Source organism: Athene noctua, chromosome 6 (genome assembly GCF_965140245.1).
Source record: "Athene noctua chromosome 6, bAthNoc1.hap1.1, whole genome shotgun sequence".
NCBI classification, from domain to species: domain Eukaryota; kingdom Metazoa; phylum Chordata; class Aves; order Strigiformes; family Strigidae; genus Athene; species Athene noctua.
The window spans coordinates 16524018-16542447 of NC_134042.1; the positions used below are offsets into that span (position 1 = coordinate 16524018).

General features: G+C 37.8%; 1 protein-coding gene across 14 annotated transcripts in view; it reads right to left on the bottom strand.

Annotated features, from left to right (window-relative positions):
• Window positions 1–18430, bottom strand: part of GPHN (gephyrin) — a 307551-nt gene that overhangs the window by 92589 nt on the left and 196532 nt on the right. For 8 of the 14 annotated variants that reach the window (XM_074909768.1, XM_074909767.1, XM_074909765.1 and 5 more), the window contains 2 exons: window positions 16177–16449; window positions 5286–5420 (listed from right to left, as the gene is read on the bottom strand). In XM_074909768.1, the coding sequence (XP_074765869.1) occupies window positions 5286–5420; window positions 16177–16449 (408 nt within the window). Of the gene's footprint in view, window positions 1–5285; window positions 5421–14789; window positions 14898–16176; window positions 16450–18430 lie in introns of all 14 variants that reach the window. The other 6 variants (XR_012633868.1, XM_074909761.1, XM_074909758.1 and 3 more) reach the window with 1 other exon arrangement.

The following is an 18430-nucleotide window of genomic DNA, read 5'->3' on the forward strand; positions in this document are numbered from 1 at the left end:
CTTGGAATGTGCACTCAAAAAAATTAAGAGGAAATAAAACCCAGAAATAATCAAGAAAACATTGGAATTTTTAGCAGGCTCAAATATCTAACTAAGCCCTTGTGTCTATAAAGAGCTACATGTTTTACAAGAAAAAGCAAGAAAACCTTGTAGTGCTTGGAGTGTGATTTCACCTTCCTATATCATCCAAACAATTTAAAACATCCATTCCACTTTGCCATGCTCCTCAACCATATCACAGCTAAATAGCTCTGCCAAAGCACTTGCTACTCACTCAAGCAAGTTCCTAGGTAGAAAAAACTATAGCATATGCAAAATTAATAGAAAAATAGAAAAAAACTTGGGAATTTAGTATATGTGTACAAACTTTAAAATATATTCACGTACTCGCCATATTGTTTCACCTTGAGGACCACTTTAAGAAGAAATAGTAGTAATCAAGATAAAAACGATGAAATTTAACACACTCAATATATGCAAAATATCTACCCTATGGATAAAACTACAGCTTTACAAATCATGTCCTGAACAGCATCTTATTATTAACTAAGAATTTCTGATAAGCAACCTGATCTTTCTTCTACTGAAAAATCTGTAACAATAATTGATACAAAAGCATCTTTCCAACTCTACCTGCTCCCATCTGCTCATGTCACTACTTCACACAGTAGAAGTCACAACACTAAACTGAAAACATATATCATAATTAGTTTTAGTATTAATTTGTAACTCATTTGATTGTGTGGAAAACTTGCATCAATGTGCACATTCAACATTAAAGCTATGGTTCATGACAGAGGTGTTCAAAGCATCATTTTCACTGGTAGTATGAAAGATGATTGAGATAAAATATTCTTTGCCACAAATAATTATCATCAGCTTTTTTTAAAAAAAAATTAATGTATTTTTGTAGGCTTTTTAATTTCAGAAATTCTCTACAACTGAAACATTAACACAAATTACAAGTATATTTTTTATATTAGGTCTTTAGGTGAATGTCAACTTCAGAATTATAAAGATAACAGTCCTTAATAGGAGACACCTATAGAAAGTTACAAAAAGTGGTGAACTAGCAGAATTAAATGTACTATGCTACCAGGAAGGTGTGGATGGAGTGGAGGATAGATGAAATGACCATTTTGCTAGAATCTAAAAAAGTAGCCTTGCTTGCTCATTTTAGCTGTAAGACAGAGCCTATATACTTTTCTTATGTAGGAATTAAAAGCTATCTATCAGAACTACAAATATGTAAGGATGTGACTTAACCACCGAGGGTTTCGTCTGACTCAGGGTAACTAAAAATTGAATAACTAGGGAAGGGACAGGTAATCAGCAAGTAAAGTATAGGGAGTTTTTCTTAAGCGGAATATAAAGAGTCAGGAATGAAGTAGCAAGGTGGAAAAAGAAAGGAATGCTCTCATCTTAAAAGTACTATAACAAGTTCCCTGGGATCCTTCATGATCAAAGATAACACTGAAAGAAACTTTGCACATTGAAGTGAAAGAACTGAACATCAGTGAGACTAATGATCTTGCAAAGTGAAATACTTTGAACACCTCTTGTCACTGAAATGTATTCCTGGTGATAATTTAAAACCTGTCCTTGGTCTTCTATATCTGCTTCATTTGACTTTGACAACACAACACTGCCAAAAGTTAAATATTGATTACGTCATTTATGTATGGGAGAAGTGAAGACTTCAACTTGAAAGCTGTAATTTTCTTTTATACTAATATCATCTCCCTAATAGTAGAACAAAATTAGAAGTTTGAAGGAATGACTCAGTCATTTGCTCTGGATATATTCTTTTAAGTTATAGATCTAAAGATTCATACTATAAATTTAACAAAAGCCCCAAGAGTCAACATTAATGCACACATAAAAACATTTCTCCATATTTGTAAAAGATATTTTACACTAGCTAATGAATTGCTTTTGTATCTGAAAAGGACATTGCATTTAACTTCATGAAAATGTCGAGCACAAGCATTCACAAAAATACAGTAAGATCTCAGAATCAGAGCAGCTACTGGAAATGTACAAGAAAAACTTGCAAGCCACACTGTGTCATCCTAAACTTTTGCCATGTGAGTATTCAGAAAATTCATCCAACCTTGTTGAGAAAGCAGTAAAACTTTAAATGACCAAAACTGTACCATAGAAGATAAAAATATCTGTTGAAATTACTCTCAACTTCATGGTTGAATGACTGAAAAAGGGAGGACTGTTAGTGCAGTTTTCCCCTGAGTAGAACTTAGATGGCCTCTATATCTGAATCCACCTACTATAAATATAGTTTAAATGCTCTTTGAGCTGCAGTGGATTGTGCTTGAAACTCAAATGCAATTTAGGGAACAAGGAAGATGTTCTACAGAGATTTCTTAAAAGCGAACAAAAGTAAGTTTGCTTAGTTTTGGGGATGTACCAAATGACAGACAGAGTAGTCCCAAAGGAAATTTGTCTTGAGGAGTTCTGACCTCCCAAGAGGCTACAGTGAAAAATATAATTACTACTTTTATCAGGAAGTTAAACTTTTGAGGACTGACTGAGATATAAATGTTCTAACTCCGTACTCATAACTTCCTACTTTGTGCGAAACAAAGATTTTCAGAAAACATGGAAGATCAAGTGTAAACAGTAAAGCAAATTTAGAATTAAATATTGTATTTTGTCTACGTGATCTGTGTCCATATATATAAGCAACATCAGGTTTTCCAAAATGTAATTATGTAAAGGTAAAGACTTCTCCTAACAGATCAGTCAGGAGTATTAGAAATGAACTGTGCTATACCTTCTCTCCAATACCCCCATGCATTAGTAATCTGCTACTTACATTCATTCAATAGAGATGCTCCCATCATTGCAGAAGCTTGATTTTTTTACTGAGACACACACACAACTTTTTGCTATTCAGCAAATTCAGTAAGAGAGATATAAGATTTTATGTACATTTAGGACAAAAAATGACAAGAAAATGGTATAACAAAGTTGGAGTATGTAGTTGACAAAGAAATACAGTGTCACTAGCTCTACAGCTAGACCACTATGCCAAACAATACCTATAACCAAAGAAAACTAAATTGGTTTTTTTTTCTGAAACTTCTTCTCCTTTAATTTCATATATATGTGTTTTGGAGCCCTGAAGTAAATTCCTAAACCAGCAAATGAGAATATTGAAAAGATACACACTTGCAGATTATAGAAGGAAAAAACCCACCCTGGATTATCAACTGGATGCTGAAGTACAACTTATCTTTGTTCTTACTACTGTGTGGATCAAGAAGTCCAATGTAAATGTAATTCATATTGCATTATTAGAAAGCCAGGATCCAGAAGGAGAAACACAAGAAGTTAAGACATTAAGACATACTGACAGTCTTGAAGAATATGAACGAACCATACTTCTTGACAAATTCCGATGATGTTTGAGAACTTGAGGGTACTGAAAAGGACTGAACAAAAATGTAATGAGCATTTTGTTGTTGAGTCTTTTTTTAAAGCAACGAGTAAAATGAACCAAGAGCTCTCTATGTGGCAAAGAAGCTTACACTTTTGTGCAAAATCCAACCTTTAGGTAATAGGAACAAATGAGATAATTCTTCAAGTTTATTTTTCCAATTGGGCTTTCCTAGATCTTTCCCTATATCAGTTTGTACCAGCCACTTTCAAAAGACATCACAGAAAAGCTAGACTAGCTACATGTTGCATGGCAATTCCTGTTATAAAACTGGTGTGGCCTCACACATTTTGAACAAAACCTGATTTTGCAGTAATACATGAAAAACAGGGTTTAACATGAAATACCAAAGCATGATCCAATTATGCTAAGAGCTCATCTTAACTAATTTCCCAAAAAAGAGTTTCAGATTTTTAATCTGTTACAAAGTTCTTGTAATTTCCTTCTGTAATCTCTGAATCTTTGAAGACAGTCTAGAGGAGTGCATTCTGCTTCACAACAGATAAGCTTTACTCCTTCCCATTGTGACAGCCTTGCTGAAAATATATACACTTCATCTAGAGCTATTTCTTAGCAGTGCTGTCCCTTTTTTATGCCTGTTACTGGTCTCCTCTGGAGACTTTTATTTTGTCAATAGCCATAAAACTCAGTGCAGTTTGTTTTGTATTCTGCTCTTCTGCTCTAACTGGTCTAAGCTATAAGCTCTGAGTTTTTATTTTTAAGGCATCAGAAAAGTGACAATTTTTTAGTTATATATGAAGGAGCTGCTTGCAGATAGAACATCTTCTTAAGAAAAGTAGACTATATAATGAAGTTCAAGTATGCTGTCCATCAGAATAATTTTGATTCTAATACAGTGAAGGTGAGTACTGCATAAAATAATCCAATAGGCTAAACCAAAACATTTCTACGGGTGGTTGCCAATAAATCTTGTTTGCTGACAGAAAAGAATGAGACAGCAGGAAAGAAGAACTAGCAGATGCTGGCAATCATTTTAGCAAGCAGAATAATCTTCAAGGATCATGAATTAGATGAGGAAGAATGTTATTGTTTGCCATCTGCTACAGGTCTATTAGTATGTCAGCATCTGGTACCACAGAAAGATCTTAGTGAAGTGAACACACAAAGCAAATTCAGACAGAGTCTTCTGCTGAAAGGAATCCTGCACAAGGTGAACATACAGGCCTTGGCACTGATCAATTCACTTAGTTTTTGATGTATGCTATTTAAAGCTGGATAAAAAGAGCACATAATAGAGTTCACCTCAATGATTAAATAGTATAGCGTAATCAGCAAGAACTGAATAATAATCCCACAAGGTTGGCATTAAAACTTTCTATTCAATTTAGGCTGGTTTTTGTTTCCAAATATCAGGCAGCAAATATCTAAGTTTGAGCAAAACCAGTTGGTTTGAAAGTGTCTTAAACTGAACAATAACTAAGTGGGGCACAGAACTGCCCCAGCCCAGGCTAGAAATTTGCACATACATTTTCTTGACAAAATAGTACTTGCTTAATGTTGTTACTCAGTGACAGGATTATCTATGTTCCTGGGGATATTAAAGACATTAAAGGTGTTAACAATTTCATATTCACAACTGATATTGCAAGAGATAACATGAATCTTCAGTAACCATAATGTGTTGGTGGACTCACATACTAAATTGTGCAACAGTACACATGATATGAACTATACTGTCCTGCATTTATCTATTACTTAGAATGATACAACCCTTGCATGCGAACCAACCTTGTTCAGCAGAGGCAATACATTAATCCGACAGAGTATATGTCTGAGCATGGAGCTTGCAAGGCATAAATGTGCTTACTTTTGGTGTTGGGCAGGATGCAGTGGAAAGACGAGAGGTGGCCTGGGCACGAGGAGATTCTGAAGGAGTAGTACTGAGGGAGGCTGTATCACGTGGGAGCACCTGAACACCACGAGAGATGATGGAATCTGGAATCTTAAAAAGAAGAGAGATGGAATTAATAGTAAAAAATATACTGTATTTAAAACTTACTCAAAACCTTACATCAAAAATGCAGGAATACCCCACTCCTTGGTTTGTATACCTCCTCATACTTAGTGCTGCCAGTGGTTAATGGCATGTTCTCATAATTTCAGTAACAAATACCTAGAAAATATGTATGATCATATTCTAACTGAACTAGCACAGAACACCCTATTTGACCCCAAAAGCTTATGAAACAGACATACTACAACAGGAAATAACAATAAGGTAATGTTTCAAACCCTACAATGTCCAACAGTAATTTCTACCATGACAAGAAGGGAAGCAGACTTCCCATTCTCTAACTAGGGGACAATATTCTGAACAGAAAACCATGTATTAGCAATGACTGAACCCCTCTGAAGAAATCATGCAGTGAGAAAATTTCTTGTAAGAAATGTCATGCAGTGAGTAAATAGTCTTCATTCTGTGTACTGAAGACTTTATTTCAGCTACAAAAATTCTTGATGTAAGGTTTGTGCTGCAAAAGCTATGGGCCTCTGGGGGGAGTAGAGACAAAAGCACTAGAAACCACCATCCCAAGCCAACATTTGATTTAGTGTTCTGAAGGGAAAAAATAAGAATTCAATGTTTTTTTGGTTTTTTGTTTCCACATAATGTATTAGGCCAGCTAGGACAGCATACACCATCACCACCCGCACCCCCTCCCCCCCGATGAAAACAACTGACAAACTGGTAACAAGGGACAAGGAGAAGGCTGAGGAACTCAACAACTTTTTTGCCTCAGTCTTCACTGGCAACCTTTCTTACCACACCTCCTGAGTGGATGGACCTCAAGACAGGGACTGGAGGAGCAAAGTCTCTCCCACTGTAAGACATGATCAAGTTCATGACCACCTGAGGAACATGAACGTACATAAGTCTATTGGACCTGATAAGATGCATCCCAGAGTCCTGAGGGAACTGGCTGATGTAGTTGCCAAGTCACTCTCCATGGTATTTGAAAAAGTCATGGCAGTCCAGGGGTGACTGGAAAAAGTGAAACATTGAACCCATTTTTAAAAAGGATAGAAATGAGGACCCTGGGAACTACCGACCTGTCACCCTCACCTCTGTGACTGGGAAGATCATGGAACGGATTCTCCTAGAAGCTATACCAAGGCACATGGAGGATAGGGAGGTGATTCAAGACAGGACAAGTCTTGCCTAACCAACCTAGACACCTTCTGTGATAGAGTGACTACATCAGTGAACAAGGGAAGAGCTGCAGATGTCATCTATCTGGACTTCTGTAAGGCCTTTGACACAGTCCCCCACAACATCCTTCTCTCTAAATTAAAGAGATGTGGATTTGATGGATGGATTTTGGTGGATAAGGAATTGGTTGGATGGTCACAACCAGAGACTAGTGGTCAATGGCTCAATGTCCAGATGGTGACTTGTGACAAGTGGTGTCCCTCAGGGGTCTGCACTGGGACCAGTACTGTTCAATATCTTCATCAGTGACATAGACAGTGGGACTGAGTGCACCCTCAGCAAGTTTGCAGACAACACCAAGCTGAGTGGTGGGGTTGACACATCTGAGGGATAGGATATCATCCAGAGGGACCTGGACAAGCTTGAGAAGTGGGCTCGTGTGGACCTCATGAGTCCTGCACCTGGGTTGGGGCAACACCCACTATCAATACCAGTTGGGGGATGGAGGGATTGAGAGCAGCCCTGCGGAGGACTTGGGGTTACTGGTGGATTAAAAGCTGGACATGAACGAGCAATGTGTGCTCACAACCCAGAAAGCCAACTGTATCCTGGGCTGCATCAGAAGAAGTGTGTCCAGCAGGTCAAGGGAGGGGATTCTGCCCCTCTACTCTGTTCTGATGAGACCCCACCTGGAGTAATGTGTCTCTGGAGACCTCAGCACAGGAAAAACATGGGCCCATTGAAGCGGGTCCAGAAAAGGGTCACAAAAATGATCAGAGGGATGGGACACCTCTCATACAAAGAAAGACTGAGAGTTTAGGTTGTTCAGCCTTAAGGGAAGGCTCCAGCAAGTTGTTATTGCAGCCTTTCAGTACTTAAAGGGGGCTTATAAGAAAGATGGGGACAGACTGTTTAGCAGGGCCTGTTGCAGTAGGACAAGGAATAATGTGTTTAAACTAAAAGAGGGTATTTTAAGACTAGATATAAGGAAGAATTTTTTTACAATGAGGGCAGTGAAACCCTGGAACAGGTTGCCCAGAGAGGTGGTAGATGCCCCATCCCTTGAAACATTCAAGGCCACGTTGGATGGGGCTCTGTGCAACCTGATCTAGTTGAAGATGTCCCTGCTTATTGCAGGGAGGGGTTGGGCTAGATGACCCTTAAAGGTTCCTTCCAATCCAAATCATTGTATGATTCTAAGCTGGAATTTTAGGGACAGATCCTTTAGCAGGTATTACTAAGCCGCTTAAATAAATGAAATTACACTAGCTTACAACAGTGAGAAAGTAGTCTTACTTTCAGTTACAAAAGTGAAACTATCAGTATTTTTTATCTTGTCTTTTCTGTTCAGTTTTATCACCAGTTCCAAATAAAAGAGGTAGAAGAACGCATTTAAGAATAAAGCTTTTCTTAGCTTTAATAGAGTGAGTCTTAGAAAGTCTATTGCATCTTATTACCACAGTACTTGGGCCCAGTCATGCCGTCTTTATAATTGACTAGATTTCTAGCTTAACATAATGATCAATTTTTATTTTTTGTGTAAAATGGTAAGACATACAAATGATAAATACCTCAGATAGGAGAACTGATCTCTAACATTAGTTCTACAACACAAAATGCAGCAGATAATCCTCTATAACACATTCTCTACAAATGCTTATTCTGATTTTGTTTTCATGATTTTAACCTCTTCCTTTTTCAGAGGCAGCACTTCTACCACATCAAATTGTTCTTACTTCCTGCAATTCACTTTTCTATCACAATGAACCATAAAACATAGAAGTTCAGAACTTTAAAGGAATATATATACACATATTTTAAGATCTTTCTTCTCATTAAGAATTTCTTAGCTCAGCCTGATGTTCCAAGAGAACTAGCAAAAGAACTCCCATGTTTGGGGGAAACATCAGTAGCAGGCAGTACAAGTAAGCAAGAAATGAAGATCCAGCGACAAGCCAGACACTAACATTAGACACTTCCAGCCAGGATTTTTTTTTAAAGGGAGATGCTGTACCCAGTCTGCATCTAGGCATTTTGAGCATTCTGGCCTGGTAAGGCTTTAGTGCAAATAGAAGCCACTGGAAAGTACCTCCTTTCAGGAACAAGCTTGACTCCTACCTTTTAAAATCTGTTGCATCCTTAGGACCAGTGTTAGGGCTCTCCCTCTGGCATTTCATTTGAGAGAAGGGATAGATGTTTAGAAATCAGGGAAGCACCTGAGAAGGGTCTGATAGGAAATGGGGCCCACACTCACAAAAGGGTGTTGGATTCATGAACTCATCTCAAGTGCACCTATAGCAATGCATGCAGTATGAGCAACAAACAGGGGGAGCTTGAAGCCATCATGCAACACGAGAGCTATGACATAGTAGCTGTCACAGAAATGTGGTGGGATGCCTCACACGACTGGAGTGCTCCAGTTGATGGCTACAAGCTCTTCAGGAGGGATAGACAGAGAAGGAGAGGTGGTGGAGTGGCCCTGTGTGTAAGAGAATGCTATGACAGCTCAGAAATCAAGTATAGTGATGTCAGGGTTGAGAGTGTTTGGATTAGGTTAAGGGCCAATAAAGCAGATCTTGCTGTGGGAGTCTGCTATAGACCCCCCAACCAAAGCAGTGAGGTGGATGAAGCTTTCTGTAAACAGTTGGGAGAAATCTTGTGGTCACTTGCTGTTGGTCTTGTGGGGGACTTTAACCTCCCGGGTATCTGCTGGGAACACAATACAGTGGAGAAGGAACAATCCAGGAGGTTTCTGGAATGTGTGGAGGGTAACTTCCTCACCCAGCTGGCGAGTGAGCTGGCCAGGGAAGGTCCCTCCTGGACCTGCTGCTTGTGAACAGGGAAGAGCTTGTGGGGGAGGTGAAGGTTGGAGGGCGTCTAGGGTGCAGTGACCATGAGATGATTGAATTTTTGATCCTTGGAGAAACAAAGAGAGGGATTAGTAAACCTGCCACCTTAGACTTCTGAAGGGCAAACTCTGACCTGTTCAAAAGACTGATTGACAGAATCCCTTGGGAGGCTGCCCTGAAGGATATGGGAGTCCAGGAAGAATGGACATACTTCAAGAGAGAAGTCTTACAGGCACAGGAGCAGGCTGTTCCCGTGTGTCGGAAAACAAGCAGGAGGGGAAGAAGCCTGGCCTGGCTAAACAGGGACCTTTGGCTGGATCTCAAGAAGAAAAGGAGAATCTGTGACCTTTGGAAGAAGGGGCAGGTCTCTCATGAAGACTATAAAGATGTAGTGAAGCTATGCAGGGTATTTGACACAGTTCCCCATAGAATTCTCAGGGAAAAACTGGCTCCCCATGGCCTGGATGAGGGAACAGTCTGCTGCACCAAGCGCTGGCTGGATGGACAGTCCCAATGGAGTTAAATCCAGCTGGTGGCCGATCACAAGTGGTGTTCCTCAGGGCTGGGTGTTGAGACCATTTCTGTTTAACATCCTCATTGATGATCTTGATAAGGACATAGAGGGTATCATCAGTAAGTTCCCAGATGACACCAAGTTAAGCGGGAGTGTTGATCTGCATGAGGATAGGGAGGCTCTACACAGAGACTTGGATGCATTGGATCGGTGGGCCAACGTCAACGGGATGAGCTTCAACAAGGCCAAGTGCCAGGTCCTGCACGTGGGCCACAACAACCCCATGTATCGCTACAGCCTTGGGGAGGTGTGGCTGGAGAGCTGTGTGGAAGAGAAGGATCTGGGGGTTCTAACTGACAAGCAGCTGAACATGAGCCAGCAGTGTGCCCGGGTGGCCAAGAAAGCCAACGGCATCCTGGCTTGTATTAGAAATAGTGTGACCAGCAGAAGCAGGGAGGTGATGGTCCACCTGTGCTCTGCACTGGTGAGGCCACACCTGGGGTATTGTGTCCAGTTTTGGGCACCTCAATACGAGAGAGATATCGAGGTGCTGAGCGAGTGCAGAGGAGGGCAACGAAGCTGGGGAAGGGCCTGGAGAATAAACCCCATGAGGAGAGATTGAAGGAGCTGGGACTGTTCAGTGTGAGGAGGAGAAGGCTGAGGGGAGACCTCATCACTCTCTACAGCTGCCTGAAAGGACATCGCAGAGAGGTTGGTGCTGGTCTCTTCTCTCAGGCGATTAGTGACAGAACAAGAGGGAATGGCTTTAAACTGTGACAGGGGAGGTTTAGACTGGACATGAGGAAAAAATTTTTCATAGGAAGAGTGGTCAGACAGTGGAATAGGCTGCCCAGGGGGGTGGTGGAGTCACCATCCCTGGATGTGTTTAAGGGTTGTTTAGATGAGATGCTGGGGGCTATGATGTAGGGGAGAACTTTGTAGAGTAGGGCTGATGGCTGGACTCGATGATCCCAAGGGTCTTTTCCAACCTGAATGATTCTGTGATTCTGTGATATTAAGACAGCTTTGCTTCTTGTATGTGCAGTTAAAATGACCAGTCTTAAGATTCTCATTAAATAGTGCTTTTTTATGTCTTTTTTTATCCCCCCTCAACTTCCCTGGTTCCCATCTATAAATAACGACAATGTCTACTTAGCAACCTTGACTTAAGAGATACTGGGTTGTACCTAGGGGATCTCATTTCACCATAAATCCTCCTCCACAAGTTAGAGATTCTCATGTTTATAACCTGTTTATAAGCTGTGATAACCTGTTTATAAGCTGTGTGGAAACAGATCCTGTTCTCACTGTGCCACCAACTGCCTGCTTTCTGCTCTACTGTTGTGTTTCCAGACTGACAATATTTTTTTGTCCGTCAATTTTGGTCAGTGTTTAAAAAATCCCCCTTTCCTCAGAGGATCTTTCAAGGCTAAGTAACTTGTCCTGCAATTCCCACTAAAATTATGAAGTCAGTAGTTTCTCTTCACTATAGATCATTATGCTGAGGATACGTTCCTCTCCATAAACAGTGCCTAACTGGGCTCTACTTGGAGTATTCCGGTTTGCAAATGGCATCTTAGCAATGTATTATAAATAGAGGCAAACTGCAGCAATGGTATTCTTCCGATCATGTAAACAGTTTGTAGTCAGAAGCACCATTTCCCTTCTGTTCCCTTTTTCTCCTGAAATCCCACCTTAAATACATTAAACACAAAAAAAGGCTGACATCCCTAAGTTTTATACTGGCATAGTTCCAATACTAGTTACAGCTTTTAATGCTTCCTTTTAATCTCCGCGACAAAGGCCAATACAGCAAAAAATTACATTTTGATAAAGGTATAAAAGAAATAATAGTTTTAAGTCTTCAAAAAAGACACTTTTTCTTTACCCTCCTCTGATAAAAAGCTGCATGCATCTTGATATGACTGTGTATGGGTCCATTACTTCTTTTATAGATATTCCCAAGATCCCACAACACAAATACAATATTGCTTTTGCAAATGATACCATGATCCAGGTCTCTCTGGTTTACTCTGGTTAACTCTAGAGTAAGCAGTTATTACATGCTGTCTCATCCCCTTCAGGTAAGTAACTGGGTTTTGGTGGGGTTTTTTTGTTTTTTTTTTTCTCTATCCACCATATCCATCAATCATGGCTTCTAAAATTTTATCTAATTTCACCTTTTCAGAACAAAAAAAAAATCTCTCTCCAACAAAGTGACTGAGACAATTCCACTCTCCACTGAACAGCATGTGAAGTATTAATTTTTGCCTGTGAGAAAATAAAAATTTAGGTAAAATTTCAGCCAGGACATTAATCAGAAAAGGAAGCTGAAGATAAAAGGGAAAAGATGATTACAGGCATTTCATTTCAATGAGAATTATTCCCTAATCACTACCTTTACAGAAAATAAAATTGCCATAAAACAATCCATGTATAAACCTATCTAGAACTCGAAGTTTCAGTTTGCTAGCTTTCACAGGCACAAAATCTCACTGAGAGAATTAAATTAATTCACAGTTACAAATTTTGCTCTCAAGAGGTTTATTTCTCTAATATGACAGTGGAGTGTGTTGTATTGCTAAAAGCAGCATTAATATTCTCTTTAAACCACTACATCCTGCTGATTTCAGAGAAGGTACTAATACTGCATAAACATAAATATACAAAAATTATAAAGGATATAAACTTTTCATTAAGTGAAAGGGACAGTAGAATATGACTGATATTTCTATGCATATATGTTGTGTGACATGGGAAATATCTATTTTTTCTCACCTACATTTAATAAGTGGTTTTTTCCCTTTAAAATTAAATTTAGGCAATCTAAGTGTCTAATCAAGGCAACTTCTTGTTAATCCTGATAAAGAGGTTGATAAACCCATGAGAAATTTCTGTTTCCAGGAGCCTGGAAATCTGCAATAAAGAAGGGCAGGAATATTACTGCATTTTGGATAGATTTTTTTTTCAGCTTCCACAAAGTCACACTCTGAGTATTTATGATGTCCCCCCCTAAAATTTTTCAACTCAATTTCTCAGTTTCAAACAAATTTAATAGAGGGTAGAGCTCTCAAAAGCCTAAATGGGGTACAATAAGACTCCTAAATTTAGTCAAAATAGCTTCTGTTTGCACTACCTGGAGTGCAAAACCTGTTGTAACATACTGAGAAAGAAATGAATGAAAAATGAATGAAGTGACAGAGAGAGATATCCACCACATCCATCAGTCATTGCTTCTACAATTTGTATCTAGTACGACTTTTTCCAGAAGTATTTTTACATTGATTTAAATATTTGTGTTTTCAGATTAGAGAGCTAAATGTAGACAAGAGTAGGAAAAAGGAAAAGATATAAGCTCTTTATTCTCTTTTGCCTAGGACTGGAACAAGGATTGATAGTACTGGTGAGGCACTAAGAAAACAAGCTGTAGACGGTAATCACTATGATTGTTATACAAGAGCATGATGTCTTAAAAACAGAGAAAGGACATCTTAAAAAAACCATCAGCCTTCTGAAAAACTAGCCACTTCCTGCTCTGAGGTTTAAGATCTGATTTGGCTTATAGAATGAATGAAACAATAGCTCAAGAGTTATTTGCAGAAGGGCATAGAAGCCTGGATGACAGTTTAACAGCATGCTTCAGAGAGGCTGAATTCACTGTTCTACTGATACTAAAGAATACAGTGCAAATTCTAGTTTAGTAACCTCAACTCAAAAACCCGAAACTACTGGAATAGATGTGTGTGTATGTATATATGTACACATATACAGATTTATCATCAGGTGTGTGAACTTTAAAGCCTTCACATTTCCTATGTGACTTCAAGGGACATGGTCATCATGTTTTAAATACAGAGGTGTTATGCTATTTGACTGATGGTTTAAATTACTATTTGCCTAAAAAAACAAGCAAGTGCAGCCTCTGGTTATCAAATCTAGTGACATATTTTCTCAAGAACTTACACCCCATTTGTTGAATGACATGGAATGAATGGGTCAGACCACACAACTCTCTCTAGGCCAACTGCCTTCCTTAGATTTCTCTAATCTACAGTTATGAATACAGTAAATTATGTTTTATTCCTGATAATACTGTAGCCATTATTCTATCTTGATTCAAGCCTAGACTAAACCTTTGGGAGACAGAAAATAAAGTAGAGCATTTTGTTAGAGTCTGAGTTATAACCTCTGGGTTATAATAAACTAAGTCATTTCTACCATTCATTGAAACAGTTGCCTACTATTCACTAAAATCCAGTAATTTATAGTAAGTCCACCATATCCTGACTTCTCAAGTCTTTTCTTCTGTTTTTGAGAAATCCTTCTAAACAGAATACAAAAAGAAAGGAGAAATTGCAAATGATGAAAGCAAATCTGAACACCCAGTGCAAATGCTGTATTATGCTGACAATCTATTGAGAGAAAAAAAAGCAAAGCAAGGCAAATAAAGGGGAAAAAGTTATCAAAATTTCATACCCCTAAAGCAGTAATTTGAGATTATTTAAATTATATTCAATTATTGAGTATGTTAGATGATAAAGCCAATGACTAATCAGAAACAAAGGCTTTATAGCAATGATTATCTCAGCCTTCAAATGATTCAAACTGACAATGCACATGAACTTTACCTTGTTTAGCCCTGTATCTTTAACAGAGTATTTTCTGTAGCATGTTCTCTAAAATATAGCACTGGTGTGTCTTTGTTAGAAGAAAATAACACTGTTCACACAGTAGACTAAGAGGCAGGCAGTGTATTTTTAGCTACTGTTAGTGCAAAAGCCTCTTGGAAGTGTCTCTTACCGGTTCTCCTGCACTGCCTGCTGCGTGATGGCAATAACTGATGAGACCAGGGATGGGCTGTTCACCTTTTGCCATGATAACAGCTGAACTGGTGTAGGATGGATGCTTCTAATGCACAACACATAACAGCCATGAATACAGTGACAGGAAAACATGAAAGTATACAGGCAAATGACCAAAAGGGAATGAGGTGAAAATAAGTGTGACACTGAAATGCCAAGCTTATATGAACACAGCCAGTTTGATCTCAGGTATTTTCTGCCTTTAAAAATTGCACATATTATTTATCTTTGCCTATATCAAAAGAAATTAATCAATTCAAAATTTGAATTAATAAAAACTGAAACTTGCAAGTAATAATTACCTTAATTCATCCCTGTAAAGATATATGTAATCAAGATTTTCTGTACATGGGGAGATGATATCCAGCAGCAGCTGTCTTAGAAATGTCAAGATGTCTCAGACCTGAATTCACATTTCTGGAGTTAGAATGTTGCTGGCTTGGTTTAAAAATTGTTTAATATCATTTTGAGTTACTTAGACTTTCGATTATCATAATAGGAATTAAAAGCACAATTTGTGGAGTAAATCTAGAACAAAGCAGTTTGGAAAAAAACCCTTCCAAACACATAGGAATACATTGTCTTTCTATTTGAAAACTGAAGACATAAAACTGAGGTAGATATTTATATATCGCTTCAAATAATACAATATTCATTTGGAAAACATTTAAAATTTGAACTGAAATAATATGCGAGTGTTATCTAATGTTTTCCTTCTGTAGTCTCAAATTTATCATTTTTGTTTGAGTAATGTTGATCTATGATTACTGGTTAAAGCAAGGCTATAAAGACAATGTGATGATATTCAGTTTTGTGGCAGAATTTCACATCTCTTATGTGGACATGCACACTGGAATACAGTAGTCTGGATAGCTTATTACTTAACCTGCTATCTATCTGGCGTAATTTTATCAATGTTTTTAGAAACCAACATTTTATTTTCAAAATAGATATTATGGCTTAGAAAATTTTGTTGCGATTCCTTAATATGCCACCTACTGGACTTTACATGTTCAGGCATGTGAGTACTTTGAATTAAAAAAAAAAACCCACACTAAAAATAGTCTATCACATCAGAATGGTATCATAAAAATGCATGTTATTGTCAAGATAATAAACAATGTATCTCCCACTGAAATTTGAAATCACCTATTGAAACAGAACTCATACATTTTTATGAAGCTGTATTTCTATAAAATATACCTAAAATACAGCTGTTTGATCACACAGACATCAACGTATAGTATTAACTTACAAATGAATATTGGTGGAAAGCACTCAAGATAGAAAATAAAGGGTCTCTTAGAGAAAGAAGCCAGACTTACCTTAGCTGCAATGGCTGCTGCCGTTATATGTGAAGAGGAACTGTCCTCTGTTGAGGCAACTCCACTATCCTTCTTCTCTTCCTCCTCTTCCTCACACTGTACTCCTTTGTCTTCTGTCTGCTTGTGAGGGCTTGTGGTTGGAGGAGGAGAAAGAGGAGGTGGTGGTGAAGGTAGATCTTCAAGCTCATCGTGAACCTCCTTTACTTTTACAATGGCATCCCGCAAAAGATCAATGGCGTGAGGTAGGGCTGGCAGTATAAACTGAAAGCATTCCTATGCACAACAAGAAGAGAAATGACTGTGAAAAGTTACCTGCAGAAGTAAATAGGGATTTTTTCCGATTTACTCTTAAAATATATTCGGGATTTAGATGTATCTTTTCACCTGACCATAAATAAAACCTTGAGTGCCCTATGCAATTGCTCAGAGAGTAAAAAAACAAACTCAGAACCAGACCTGTGGACTATACTATATATTTTCGCCTTTTTTCTGCAAATATACATTGTACAACAGGGTTACTGTAATTAAGCTAATATGGGATTAAAATTTCAGAAAACAAGAGTTAAATTTTCTTGAATACATAATACAGAAGTCAGTTTGCAGCAGTTGGCAGAACACTACAAAAATGCAGAATAAAAACATTAACTCTATCCCTGCAGGGATATTAGCTTCAAATCATTCCTATTATGTTCCTTCACAATTAGGGAACAATTCATAAGGGTTTCCATAATTATACTTTTATATAATTGTATCCTTTTTTATTCATGGACTTATATACTGGAAGAACAACAAACTACACTGATGTCATTATAATTTTATGTAACTCAGAAAAAATTGTTCATAAATAATCTATTTTTCAAACCTCTCCTTGATCTATTATCTCAAAAACAATTAGAAAGTTTATTTTATATGGCTGGAGAAAGTAAAAATGCAGAAGGCATGTAACTGTTTTTGTTCCATAATGGGCATACACATATATCTACCTCTGCTGCCAAAATATACTAGTATTTCATCAAGTAAAAGAGGAAACTCAGGACGTCACGCACTGCAGCCTCCTGCTCACATCAGGGTCAATATGAAATTCAGACTGGTTGCTTAGGGCTTTGTTCAGTAAAGTCTTGAAAAAATCCAAGAACAGACTATACAACCCTTCTTGACAACCTGTTTGAACGCTTAATTACCCTCAAAGTGATTTTTTAAAAAAAATTTATCCAGCTGGAAGCTACCTTCTCCAATTTATGACTACTGTCTCTCATCCTCCTCCCAGGCACCTCAGTAAAGAGTTTTCTTCATGTCATTTGAGCAGACTGCATATAAACATTAAATTATTGGAAAACTGTGTCAGGATCACAAGAATGAATTGCCACGGCAGTGCAGTTAGGGAACATACAAGTTGACAGAAAAAGCTGACATTACTCCTTAAGTTGCACTTCATTTTCAGTTTTGTTTCAAGCATAAAGATTTTTTTTTAAATGTATTCCAACATTTCAGAGTATCCAGAAAATAAATAACCATAAACATTTTGTAAACAGATACTGTAACAAATATTTTCAATGAATAAAAATGACTATGTAAACAAAATAAAGAGCAAACCATTCATCAGAAATTACTAGTTTATACAAACCACTTTGTAAGTCAAAACCATGACTCACGAATACTGTATTTCCTCAATAATTCTAAATAAGAACCCACTTTTTAGTCGCTCCTTTAAGAGTAAAGAATAGTCAGACTACTTCACAGATTTATAAATTCTTGAAACATTCAATTTGGCACTTTGAAGAAAGGAAGTAAACTGAATAAGCATAAGATGCTGTATATAATGAATATCTATTAAAATGTAACTGCAAACCTTAGAGCTATTCTGCCTCCACAGTATCATTTTTAAAATGGTTTAATATACTGAAGCATACAACCATCATTACTTCAGTAAAAAAGCAGACCTCAAAGTGGTAAACAATGACAATAACCTGTGAACTGATCAATAATCATGAAAAAGTACATTAATGATTGACTCACTAGAGATGCATGTTTCCCACTCCTACCACTGAAATAAAGCCTTGTTAGCTTGACTGTTGATGAACAGGTTCCCAGTAAGCACTCTAAAAGCTCATGATATCTGTAAAACTCTTTGTTTTAGGCAACTGTTAGTACAAGTATAAAAATTGCCATAGACCAAACGATTTCAATGATCATCTGCTAACTTCATACTTTGCCCTCTTTTGTAACATTAAATAACTTTTGCAAGGCTAAAAGA